Source organism: Motacilla alba, chromosome 23 (genome assembly GCF_015832195.1).
Source record: "Motacilla alba alba isolate MOTALB_02 chromosome 23, Motacilla_alba_V1.0_pri, whole genome shotgun sequence".
NCBI classification, from domain to species: Eukaryota; Metazoa; Chordata; class Aves; order Passeriformes; family Motacillidae; genus Motacilla; species Motacilla alba.
This window is the reverse complement of record NC_052038.1, coordinates 4,289,483-4,302,448: the sequence shown is the minus strand read 5'-3', so window position 1 is coordinate 4,302,448 and position 12,966 is coordinate 4,289,483. Positions and strand designations below refer to the sequence as shown.

General features: G+C 50.7%; 1 protein-coding gene across 1 annotated transcript in view; it reads right to left on the bottom strand.

Annotated features, from left to right (window-relative positions):
• Positions 1-12,252, bottom strand: part of CSMD2 (CUB and Sushi multiple domains 2) — a 238,525-nt gene extending 226,273 nt beyond the window's left edge. Inside the window, exon 1 of the mRNA XM_038161173.1 lies at positions 11,862-12,252. Within this exon, the coding sequence (XP_038017101.1) occupies positions 11,862-12,018 (157 nt within the window). The 5' untranslated portion in view covers positions 12,019-12,252. The remainder of the gene's footprint in view (positions 1-11,861) is intronic.
• Positions 12,253-12,966: the final 714 nt, after the last annotated feature.

Here is a 12,966-nt window from a genome sequence, read left to right as displayed (position 1 = left end):
GCCCAACGCTGGGGATGCCTTTTGGGGCTACCTAAAAACACAGGCCAGAGAAAATAAAGGGAATAAAAAGCAGTTCTATTTATTGAAGGGCTTCAGGGGCATTTAGGGCAGACAAAGCCCCCCCCCAGGGGGCTACACCCAAAAAAATGGACAATGGGTCACAGGTTTTCAAATTTTGTAATTTTGGTCCACTTGCATTTTGGGGGTTCATGTTCCAATTCCAGCTCCAGCTAATGAAGTCATTGACCCCAAGTTTGCTGCCCCCAACTCACTTTTGTTTCTATCTCTCAGGGCCTGAGGCAGTGAGGTGTCCTTGATTGCCAGGCCTGGAGAGGAATTGGTGTGTGTAGAGGTTTTGAGGTTTAATTTTGAGGTTTTGAGGTTTAATTTTGATATTTCCTTAAATATCTCTCATGCCAAACCATGACATTGTGTCTGACCAAAATGGGAAAGCAGCAGCTCACGCTGTGTATGGAGTTTAGAGTTCCACACTAAAGAACTGTAGGATTACAAATATATGAAAAATAAAAACCCTAAAATCCTAAGGCATCACTGGGAAAATAAGTCCCCACACAATGAGGGACAAACTCCCCATCCTTCAAACCCTTCATTATTCCAGCAGGTGGACCTTATTTTAATATTAACAGCCCAAGTGGTGCTTAACTTTAATGAGAGCCCCTTGGGAATGCTGCTGACAGCTGCCCAGTGTCCAGGATCCCTGCCTAACCTTTCCCTAATGGAGACAAAACAACAATAGAGGGATATAAACAATATGCTGTGGGATGCAAGGAGCATCTTTAAAAATGGCATTGCCTTTGGAAAAGCACCAGCTCCATTATCCTCCTGCAGGATGGGATGTTTTCCTCCCCTTTCCAGGAGGAAATGTATTTTTCTGGGTGTTATTATTTGGTGGATAAAGGGGAAAGGAACATTGAATTGTGTCTTTGTCAGAGGAGAAATGAGCTGCAATTTTCTGTACCCCTGAGTTTACCAGCTCTCCACAGCCCCTGCAAGGTGCAGAGCTTCCTCTGCCCACAGCAGTGAGAAGAGGGGAGAATCCTGCTGGGATTCATGGATTTAAACTCGTGGAAGAGGAAGGACTGGGGACAGGATGTGACCCCCTGTGAGCCACCACACCCCACCACATCACTCCCCACCACAAAACTCCTCAGCAAACTTCCTGTGCCTAAAATCCCACTCCTCCTGTTTGTTTTTCAGGGAATAAGCTCCACCTCAGGCCATGCAACTCCAAAAGTAATGACATAAATGCCACCAAAAAAAAAAAAAATCTTATTTCAAACTCTGCTTTCACTAAATTAACTAAACAAAATATTGATGAACTGCTGATAAATAACAGGAACCGTAACAAGGAAACAAGTTCTCCATTTGATCTCTGCCATCCTGCAGGCATTCATCTTCATAATTAATTAGATAATACTATTAGTACAGCACTGCTTTCCCCCCTCCACAGACAAGAAGCTGGAGCTCACATAATTTAAGCAACTGCTTCAAAGGCAGAGCGTGTGGCAGGTTAAATTCAGAGGGTCCAGAGCATCCTCTCTGCCAACATCCTGCTTTTCTAAAGCCCAGGATCCAATTCCCTGATGCATCTGGCAAATTCTCAGTGCACACCTCCTACCTCCCCATCTCTAGTGAGCACACTTTGCTTTTAAAGGCTGCAGTCTTTGCATAAAACATGGATCTAAAGGTATAAAAAGTGTAAAGGCAATTCTGTACAAATTACAGGAGCTGTGCAAATCCTTCCTGCAACAGAAACTGCAGCTGCTTTTATTCCTGACTTTTTTTGACAATACTGCTGGAAGTTCAGTAGCAGACAGACAACTTTCACCTCAAAATGTCATTCACAATTAATCCCAAATTGTACATGAAATGGTTGAATTCACTCCACGCAATCAAGGGAGAGAACCAAGAGCACATAAAAGTTGAGCAGTTAATCAACCTGGTGCAATTTGTACCTGCTGAAAGCTCCTCACAAACATCCCGAGATCTCTCCCTCTGCAGAATACATCTGGAAATCATTTTGCAAATTCTGCTTATCCCTCTTGTAGGGATGGGGAAGGGAAGCAGAGTGAGTGAGGCTCCCACCCTGATGGATCCCCCAGTGCCCCCAGCCATGGGAGGCAGCAGGAACTGGGCTCTGACAACTCCTGCGAGTCAGGGGAGTGTGCAAATAACAGCAGAGCACTGAAGCAGCAAATCCCCAGTTGTGGTTAATTCTCTGCCTGTGATTAACTCATCTTTCTTGGCTATTCCAGCCCTCCTTGCACCTCCTAATGCAGCTGGGGCTGGGATTATCAGGCTGTGACCGTGCCTTGCTCTGCACTGAAGTGACAGCTGAGGACCAGGTAAAATGCTCCACTGAAACAAATGCAGGTGGCACCAAGGTAGGTGGATGAAACCTAAATAAAGCCATTTCACCAGGGCAGAACAGACTTCCCATTCCAGAGGTCAGAGGAACAAATCTTCCCTTCCTTTTGTGTTAAAGTGTTCTGGACAAAGACACCTTTATTTGAGATTCACCGTTGTTTTATCTGTCTGGAAATGGGAATCGCAGACAGTTTGATAAATGGATGCAGGAATTGTTCTGTTCCAGTGTAGCCACTGTGAAATGCCTTTGCACAGACACAGCTCCAACCTCATCTGCAGCAGGGAGGCTTCTCAAAAACCACCTCAGGAGCTGCAGCATCACATTCCCGTGCTGGTGCTCAGCGTGGGATGACGCAGGAGTGACATCCAGGCTGCTCCTGCTGGGTGACCTTGGCCAGGCCTTCCTGCTCCTGCCTCCTTCCCTGACTTCCAGCACCTCCTGGGGCACCCACTGCTCTGCCCAGGAATGGAGCAGGAGTGGAAATGCCTTTTTACCAGCAGGAAATGGGATGCTGTGGGTTTCCTGCTGGTTGGATGGAAAGAGGAGCTGCCTTCTGAGGACACGCAGGATTAACAGAGGAAGAAGCTGAAACATCAGCAAGGATTGAGACTTTTTTTTGGTGAGGACTTGGCTGCAGCTCCAGTCCTGCCCAGGTGGTGCCCACACAAACCAGGCTGGCACTGGTGGCCTTTTTCTTGTGTCCTCCTAAGGCAGTCCTTGCTTGGCAAGCAGAATTCCAGCAGCACTGGAAGAAAGCCTCTCTGGGCTGTGATTTCCACCTCTTCCACAGCCCTCCAGCACTCCAGAATTACACACAAGACTTGTTGATAGTTTAGAATGTTCCCTGTGCCGCCACGTCCAGGGGTATCCAGGAGGAATTTCTGCATGGAAAGGGTGGTCAGACATCAGAACTGCTCAGGGAGGTTTGGGGTCTCATCCCTGGAGGTGTCCAAGAAGGCCTGGATGTGACACTCAGTGCTCTGGGCTGGGGACAAGGTGGGGATTGGTCCCAGCTTGGACTCTGTGACCTGGGAGGGCTTTTCCAACCTCACTGATCCTGTGATTTTGGGTGTTTACACCTCACTGGGCAGGTAATGACACTGCTGATAATTCACACACCAACACCAGGGGTTGCACGGGTGTTCCTGCACCCTGTTCCACCTCCTGCACCCCATTCCACATCCTGCACCCCTCTGCAAACCCTCACCCCCAAATACAGGCCAGGGGTTCATTCCCCAGCAGATTTTTGCAGTCAGCAACAGGGCAGGATTTGATTTTTTTAATTACTCCCTTATCCCACACCTCCCTGGCAGCCACAGTTCCAAGATCCTCTTCCAGTGGAAGTCACAGCATCACACCTCTTTACTCCATGATTTTTCTGCCCCCTTGGGAATCACCAGCAGCAGCAGGAATCTGACACAGCCCCCAGTTCTCTTTCCATCCATCAAACCCAACTGTGCACTCAAAAGCAGGGAGTTCATTCCTACAGGTGATGCCTGTGCCTTGCAAGGACAGGAAATTACTGCAGAGAGCTCAGCCAGGGAATGCACCTGACAATGGGAAGAAGAAACACCACACAAGCACTGTGAAATCCCACTAAAAAAAGAGGGAAAACCACCCAAAGAAACTCTTCCACTTTCATGCAAGGGAGGTGTAAAATCATTTCATCCAAGCTCCCTGCAGTCTCCATTCTGGCTGCATCCATGGAGCCAAGACACTGAAACGGAGTTAATTTGATTCCTTTAATCAATGGGATTGTCCCAATTACACATTAACCACCAGCAGCCCTGGCTGCCACTGCAGAGCACGGAGGCAGCACAGAGATTTTGCAGATTCCTGCACTGCATCCTGTTTATTGCAGGCACAGAACATCGTTTTTCATAACTGCACTGTACTTCCCTCGCCCAGAAACGCTGTGTGAACACAGAGCTGTGCCCGCTGCTTCCACTGGCTTCATCTCCATCCCCCAATTCCACTGAAAGCCATGCAAGCCTTCTCCTCAGAGCAGGAAACAACCTTGGAGCTGCACTGGAATCACCTCACAGCAAGGAGCCTCATGTTTCTTGGTGAAGGACTGAGGAATAAACCAGGAAAGCGATGTTGTGGTTAAAGCTGAGCTGCCCCAAACTCCTCAAAATGTGGTAATTTCGGGGTTCCCAAAACAGAGGAGGAAACGACGAATCTGACTGCATGCTCTTAGAAGGGCAATTTATTATTTTATGATATGATAGATATGATATTATATTAAAGAATGCTATAATAAACTATACTAAAGAGTAGAGAAAGGATACAGACAGAAAGCTACAAAGAATGAGAATGAAAACCCCCGACTCCTTCCAGAGTCCTGACACAGCCTGACCATGATTGGTCATTAAGTTAAAACAATTCCCATGTTGGATGAACAATCTCCAACCACATTCCAAAGCAGCAAAACACGGGAGAAGCAAATGAGATAAAATTGTTTTCCTTTTCCTCTGAGGCTTCTCAGCTTCCCAGGAGAAGAAATCCTGGCAAAGAGGATTTTTTAGAAAATGTGATGGTGACACCCAAACAACCTCGTGCAAGGCACTCCATGAAGCAGAATTACTCCATGGAGTGGTCTGGGCTGGAAGGAACCTCTGGAGATCAGGCTGAGCCATTGGTTAGGGATTTGTCTCTGCTCTCAGATGTTGGGGTGGGATCAGAGCCTCCCTGCTGGGCTCCTGCCCTGCAATATCTCCAGGACAAGGATGAACTGGAGCTCTCACTAAACTGACTTCAGGGAAACATTGCAAATGAAAATACTGAGCTGTGTCACCGTCACATTTTCTGAAAAATCCCTTTGCCTGGGATTTTCTCCTGGGAAGCTGAGAAGCCTCAGAGAAAAAGGAAAAAAAAATATTATCTCATTTGCTTCTCCTGTGTTTTGCTGCTTTGGAATATGGTTGGAGATTGTTTATCCAACAGGGGAATTGTTTTTACTTAGTGGCCAATCAGGGGCCAAGCTGTGTCAGACTCTGCAGAGAGAGTCATGACTTTTTCAGTAGTATCTTCTAGCCTCCTATCTGTATCCTTTCTCTCTTCCTTAGTATAGTATTCTTAATATAATATAGATCATAAAATAATAAATTAACCTTTTAAGAACACGGAGTCAGATTCATCATTCCTCCCTTCGACGGGGTCCCTGAAAATACCACAGAGCTGGACCTCAGTTACCTGGCAGAATAGATGGTTCCCACCTCGTCCCAGGTGGAGCAAAAAGCCTCACCTGCTTTAAACTCCCCTTAAATCCTGATTCCCTTTCCCTTCCCAGCATTCCTCACTGGATGTTGGAGCCAAGCAATGGGATTCCACCATCTCTGACATTTCTGGCTGCTGTGGATGTCAAAGAGACAGCTCAATGCTGCACTCCACAATTCCAGCAGTAGAGAATCTTTACTACTTAATCACTTCCCTTTTTTTTGTAGCCCTTATAGTCTTATCTCTCCCCTTCCATTTGAATTTGCTCTATTTTCTGTTGGAAAAAAAAAAAGTCTAATTTAAATTTAGGCCTATTCATGGTGTTTCTGAACCTCCCAATGCCTGGAAACATGGAGGAGAGTAAAGAAGTATTATTTAAAATCCACTCAGCTAAACAGAGCTTTGTTATAATTTCAGTAAAGCCTGTGAAAAATTACTCCAGCCCTGTGTCTCAGGATACTCCTGATAAAAATGGAGTTAAAAAGACTTTCCTTGCAATGCTATGGGCTCAAAACCAGTTAAGGCTGCCTGACCTTGCCCCCAACTAACCCTCAACATTATCATAACAATTTCCTCTGGTCAAGATCCAGGCCAAATTCTGGCAGGGGTTGGGAGGGCAGCAGCAGGAACAGAAGCACAGCTGTGAAATTTGGCATTTCCCACCCAGCTGGGCTCTCAGAAAGCAGAGAAGGGCAGCAATAATTCCATGGCTGGAAATCCCTGGAATGCTGCTGGAAGTGGCTGAGAGCGGGAACCATTCCCTGGGTGAGGAATGCTCAGTTCTGCACAGGGACATGTCCCCCACAGCACTGACATCCCCATGTCAACACTCAGCCACACCTGGGACACAAAAAGCCATCCATGGGATCCATGGATGCCACCCCCAGAGCCATCCTGGGGTCTGCCAGGAGCTCCTGGCAGGGGGAGGCAGCAGCAGAGGAGCCAACACCCAGCTCTGCTCCTGGGAGCAGCAGGACCCAGAATTTCCCTGGGAGGCATCCCAGGGATGGGCACAGCTCAGCAGGACCCAGAATTTCCCTGGGAGGATTCTGAGAGACGGGCACAGCTCAGCAGGACCCAGAATTTCTCTGGGAGGCATCCCAGGGATGGGCACAGTTCAGCAGGACCCAGAATTTCCCTGTGAGGCATCCCAGGGATGGGCACAGCTCAGCAGGACCCAGAATTTCCCTGTGAGGCATCCCAGGGATGGGCACAGCTCAGCAGGACCCAGAATTTCCCTGGGAAGAATCTGAGGGATGGGCACAGCTCAGCAGGACCCAGAATTTCCCTGGGAGGATTCTGAGAGATGGGCACAGCTCACCAGGACCCAGAATTTCCCTGGGAGGATTCTGAGAGACGGGCACAGCTCAGCAGGACCCAGAATTTCCCTGGGAGGCATCCCAGGGATGGCACAGTTCAGCAGGACCCAGAATTTCCCTGGGAGGATTCTGAGAGACGGGCACAGCTCAGCAGGACCCAGAATTTCTCTGGGAGGCATCCCAGGGATGGGCACAGTTCAGCAGGACCCAGAATTTCCCTGGGAGGCTCCTGGGGACAGGCACAGCTGGCTGGGGAGGAAAGCTGAGATGTTCTTCAGCTGCCACAGCAAAAAAATACCAGAGTGACAGGCAAGGAACAACTTCCAGCACAGAGAAGCGTCTGCCCCAAACAATGGGATGGGTACAAGGGATGGGATGGGCAGAAACCATCACTGCTGGGCTGGGGATGGGTTCTGTGACCTTGGAGGTCTTTTCCAGTCAGAACGGTTCTGTGATTCCCTGAATTGGGGGCCAAAGATCTCAAACAAAGCTGGCAGCAGAGTCCTGGCCACAGCTCAGCAAGGGCTCTTCTTTCCCCCCTCACACTTCCACGGGGAAAGCTGCTGGATGGGGATGTTCCTCACTGGGAACTCACAAGTGGGGACTGAAGACAGGAGAACAAAAGAAGGGGATGATTTACAGCATAAATGCACAATGTGGGGGCGCAGCCCCATCCCCTGAGCTCGCTCTGGGCTCAGCAAAGCTCGTTAGGCCTCGGTGCTGATTAATGGAGCTGGGCAGGCTCATCAGAGAGCCCTCTGTGCTCTCAGAGCTCCTGGAATCCCACAGGCTCCTCCTTCCTCACCAACAACCTGAGACTTCCTCTGTCTGAACACAAGGAGTGGGATCATTTAGTAGTTCCTGGACTTTTGGGGGAGAATTCCCCAAAATCACCTCAGGTGGAGCTCAGGTGCTAACCCACAGCAGACACAACATCAGCTTCCACAGGCAAGGATGGCTCAGGGATGGATCCAGAACATCCTGAGCAGGAACTGAAGGGGCCAACATTTTGAAATGAAGAGCACACCAAGGCTATGAACCTGCTTCACACACAGCTGTGGAAGGTGCTGCTCGAACCAGGAATCTGCTCTGGTTTTCCCACATCTCACTCTGTGCTCTCAGTGTGCCTCTGGACAGGAAAGTCTCCAGTTCAAGCCTTTCATTCAAGTTTGATCCAGAACCCACCAGATTTACTGACTGCACCTCCTATGAACACCCTCCTCACATTTCCAGCACTGTCCACACCTAATTAGAAACAACTGGGAATGTTCTTTAACCACTTGTGGTCCCTCAGGGGAGTGGAATTATCAGTGCAGGCAGAGACCCCTGCAATGAAACCTCCTCTGCCCTCTGTTCCTGCCCACATCTTGAATTCATAAACAAAATTCATAAGCAGCTTCCTGCTCGTCCACTGTTCAGAAGAGAAGTCTGGAAAAAAAAAAAACTGTTTTCCATCAAGAAAAAAGAAAATTACAGGGGTTTAAAATTGATGAGCTGGTGTTTCAAGCTGGTGCATCCTCCCTTAACCCAGTACCAAGCAAGGTGCTGAATAATAAAGCACAGTGTGTAAATAATGGTGTCAAGACCCTTTTATAATAGGCCATTAAAATGTATTTTATCTGTGTTTATCCACACCCACGGGGCCTACACATGCCCCTAATGCACCCTGTGCAGTGCTGGAGCAGAGCTGATTCCCCAGAAAGCACCAGGAAGGGGTGAGCAGCACTGCTGTGCCCACCTGGCTGGGAATCAATGGACACAGTTCCAGAATCATCACACTCCAGAGGCCAGGCAGGGCTCACCACCAACCCACAGCCAACGGCAAATCCAGTGCCCTGTGCCCATCTTATCCCTGTGAAACCATCACTGCAGCCTTCAGCCTGGAAGGGAGAACCTCACAAAGCACTTCCACAGCCACAGGAGAGACACAGCCTGGAAAAGGGAACCTCACAAAGCACTTCCATAGCCACAGGAGAGCCACAGCCTGGAAGGGAGAACCTCACGAAGCACTTCCATAGCCACAATAAACATCAAACTGGAAGGGAGAACCTCACGAAGCACTTCCATAGCCACAATAAACATCAAACTGGAAGAGAGAACCTCATGAAGCACTTCCACAGCCACAATAAACTTCAGCCTGGAAGGGAGAACCTCACAAAGCACTTTCATAGCCACAGGAGAGCCACAGCCTGGAAGGGAGAACCTCACAACCTCACAAAGCACTTCCTTAGCACAATAAACATCAAACTGGAAGGGAGAACCTCACAAAGCACTTCCATAGCCACAATAAACTTCTATCACCAGGCACCACCTTCCCTCCGCTCCAGCTCCATAACTGCCCCAAGGGAAGCTCTGTTATCCTGCCCTGGGGCATGGCAGCAACTGAGGGCACCCCACACCCTGTGCTGGGTTTCAGGAGGCCATTTCTGGGCAGGCACGGCCCAGCTGATGTGATGGGAGCAGGGTTTTTCCCCCTTTTTCTGTCGAACTCCTGGCTGGTGGCTCCACACACACGGCTCTGCTGCCACACTATGGGAACTCCTGGCTACTGCTCTCTGCAGAGCCCCGGAACGGGAGAGCTTGGAGCTCTTGGAACTTTGTTCCACAGGGGTTCAGCATTCAGCACAGGCTGAACTGATTTCCTGGGATTGCACCCCAAACCCACCGTGACCCTGCAAAGGGCGGGTGCCTCCCCTCCCTCCCTGCGTACCCAGCGCCAGGCACTGACGCCCAAGTTGGCATCCTGCTCTCACAAAACCATCCTTGCTGGGGTTTCAGCATCTAAAGAGGGGACTTATTGATCAATGCCTCTGGCTCTGGTGCAGATAAAAAACATCTGAGGTTTAAAAGGCTTTCGCAGGTCTTCTGCTCACAAAGCAAAACAACCCAGAGCATCAACCTCTGGCTGAAGGATCCAGAACAGAGAGCTCAAAATGCAGACAGGAGGGAGCAGGGGCCTGAGAAGAAAGGATTAAATGCTCAGCGAGGTACAGAGTGAAGCCTGGAAGATCCAGTATGAATAAGCCACAGACGGCTCAGAAGAAGAGAAAAAGCTGTAAGCCCCTGGTAGAGTAAATCTGAGATTTAGGTATCTCTCCATCAGTCTGCTCACATGAGGAAAGCTCAACAGAAGCTGCTGGAATGGTTTTCCTCTGTGCACAGGCTGAATGTTCACGCTGAAGAGATGAAAAATAGCCACCAAAATAAACATTCAGTCTTTATTAGGGACCCGTAGGTTGTTTGGGTGGGTTTACAGCCTTTCCTGACAGATGCTCCCAGTCAGCAGAACTGTTCAGCTCCACTGCAAGAGTGCTCAGGAGCAGCAGTTAATCCTCATCCCCCAGCCCCTGAAAGGAAACCTGCCTTACATAATAAAATCAGTCTTGCATTCCAGATAAAGTTTTTCCTCCAGAAAAAAAAACCCAAAAAACCAACCAACAAACCAACAAAAACCCCAGCCCCAAGGAGCTTTCATACACATCAACACCCAAACACACATTCCTCCAGCCTAGGATACAGCAGACAAGACAACAGGACTTGGAAACTTGGAAATCGGGGCACTGCACAGTGTGGAGAGCAGCCACTGCCAAGCACTCGGCTCTCCCACTCTTCCCCCTCCTACACACACAGAAGGACAGTCCCTAAATATTTGCTGTTTACACCAGAAATAAACTTCACTCCCTGGATCTGCTTTGGCTGCAAGGGCAGCTGCGGAAATGAGGCAGGAGACACAAGCAAACTGCCCCCAAATTCAAGTCTTCTTCTGCTTTCAAGCCCAAACATGCATATTTCATAAAAAGCAGGATGCTGAGGCCAGCGAGCTCATATATAAGAGATATTCAACTGAGAAGGCAGCAGGAAAAGGAGGAAAGTGCTTCCATCTTCATGCAAGGCATCCAGAAATCTGTTCTATCAGCTGTGGGCAAGCAGCAGGGTAGTGAAATCCTGAATTAAGACGCCAGGGAAAGACAGAGGGGAGAGCAGTGCTGGCATTTTTCACAGTCATCCTGCACATCACCAGCTCCTGAAGCAGCTCATCCCAAAGCTGACCCAGCGGAGCAGGGGAATGAGATCATGGAGAGCCACCCTTTATCACACGCCAGCGCTGAAAAAATTGCTGCTCCCAAAGGATGCAGCTCCAAAGGTCTGAATCAAACACCCTCGTGCTGTGCCCAGGATGCCAGGGCACAGTGTGCCGACACCCCAGTGCCACCACCCCGGTGCCACACAGCCTACTGCCATCACCCCAGTGCCATACAGCACAGTGCCACCACCCCAGTGCCACACAGCCCAATGCCACCACCCCAGTGCCACACAGCCTATTGCCATCATCCCAGTGCCACCACCACAGTGCTATCACCCCAGTGCCACATAGCCCAGTGCCATCACCTCAGTGCCACACAGCCTATTGCTACCACCCCAGTGCCACCACCCCAGTACCACCACCTCAGTGCCACACAGCCTACTGCCATCACCTCAGTGCCACCACCTCAGTGCCACATAGCCTATTGCCATCACCCCAGTGCGCCAACCCAATGCCACACAGCCTACTGCTACCACCCCACTGCCATCACCCCAGTACCACCACCTCAGTGCCACACACCCCAATGCCACCACCTCAGTGCCACCACCCCAGTGCCACACACCCTACTGCCACCACCCCAGTGCCACCACTCCAGTGCCACACAGCCTATTGCCACCACCCTAATACCATCACCCCAGTGCCACACACCCTACTGCCACCACCTCAGTGCCACACACCTTACTGCCACCACTCCAACGCTACCACCCCAGTGCCACCCAGCCTATTGCCACTACCCCAGTGCCACCCCCCCGCACCCCGTTCCCGCCCGGGGTCCAGCGCCGCCGTTGCCCCCGGAGCCGGGGATGGAGCGGCGGCGCTCCCGCCGAAGTTGCCCGCGGCTCTCACTCACCCATGGCCGATCCAGCCAGCAGCCCCAGCGAGAGCAGCAGTGCCCGGCTCCAGGCGCTGCCCTCCGCCGCCAGCAGTGCCACCATGCCCAGCTGCCACCAGTGCCTTCCGAAGCTGCAGCTGCATCCCGGCCGGTCCCATCCCAAGGAAGGTTGCATGTCAAAGGGCAGCGGCAGGAATGGGGCGTGCTGGGGGTCTGCTGCTTGCCGCTGTTGGGTTTTTCCCCCTTTTTTCCTTCCCCTCGGCGATTGGGATAGTCCTCGGCTCGGCTGGATGAAGAGGAGAAAGGAAGGAGGAGGGGGGAGGTGAGGGGGAATCGGGTCAGGCTTGTGATTTTTATTTATTTCTTTTTTCCCCCTTAATTTTTTTTTTCAGCCCGGGAGGAGGAAAAAAAAAATCCCACCGCATGGAAGGCTCTGAGCTTCTGCAGCTGGAATGAACCAAGTGTGGCAGCAGCTCGGGGAGAGGAGAGGAGAGGCAAGGCGAGGAGAGGAGAGGAGAAGAGAGGAGAGGAGAGCAGGGGAGGGCTGGCGCGTCCCTCCCGGTGGCTGTCTCAGAGCCAGCTCCTCGGCAGCAGCACCACCACCAGCACCACGCAGCCCTCAGGGATTTATACTTTTTTTTTTTTTTTTTTTTTTTATTAAGCCACTTGATTAATCGTTCCCGGAGCTTTGTTCCCTCTCTGGATGCCGGGCCAGGGGGGTGTTGTGGAATGGGGGGGGATGCTGTGTTACCCACCCCAAAGCCGGCACCAGCCTCCCACAGCAGCCAGCCCCACAGCCTGGGCTCCGGCAGCGTGTTTATTTTTGATACTCCAGGTTTCTTGATAAGGAACGAGCCCTCCACCCCCATTTCTCACACACATCCCTGTTATTCACCCCCCCATAAACAACCTGATGCTATTGACACAATTTTTGTGATGAGGCAAATTTTGTTGCAAACACAGATCGCGACAGAACCCCCCCTCCCGTCCCTCCCTTTTCCCTGTCTGTGCCTTGTCCTCGCAGCACGGCTCCCTGATCCTGGTGGGACTGGTCCAGGGGCATCCTGGAGGTGGGAAAGGCTGTGCCCCCTCCCCCGAGCCAACAGGGGGGCTGGCAGAGCCC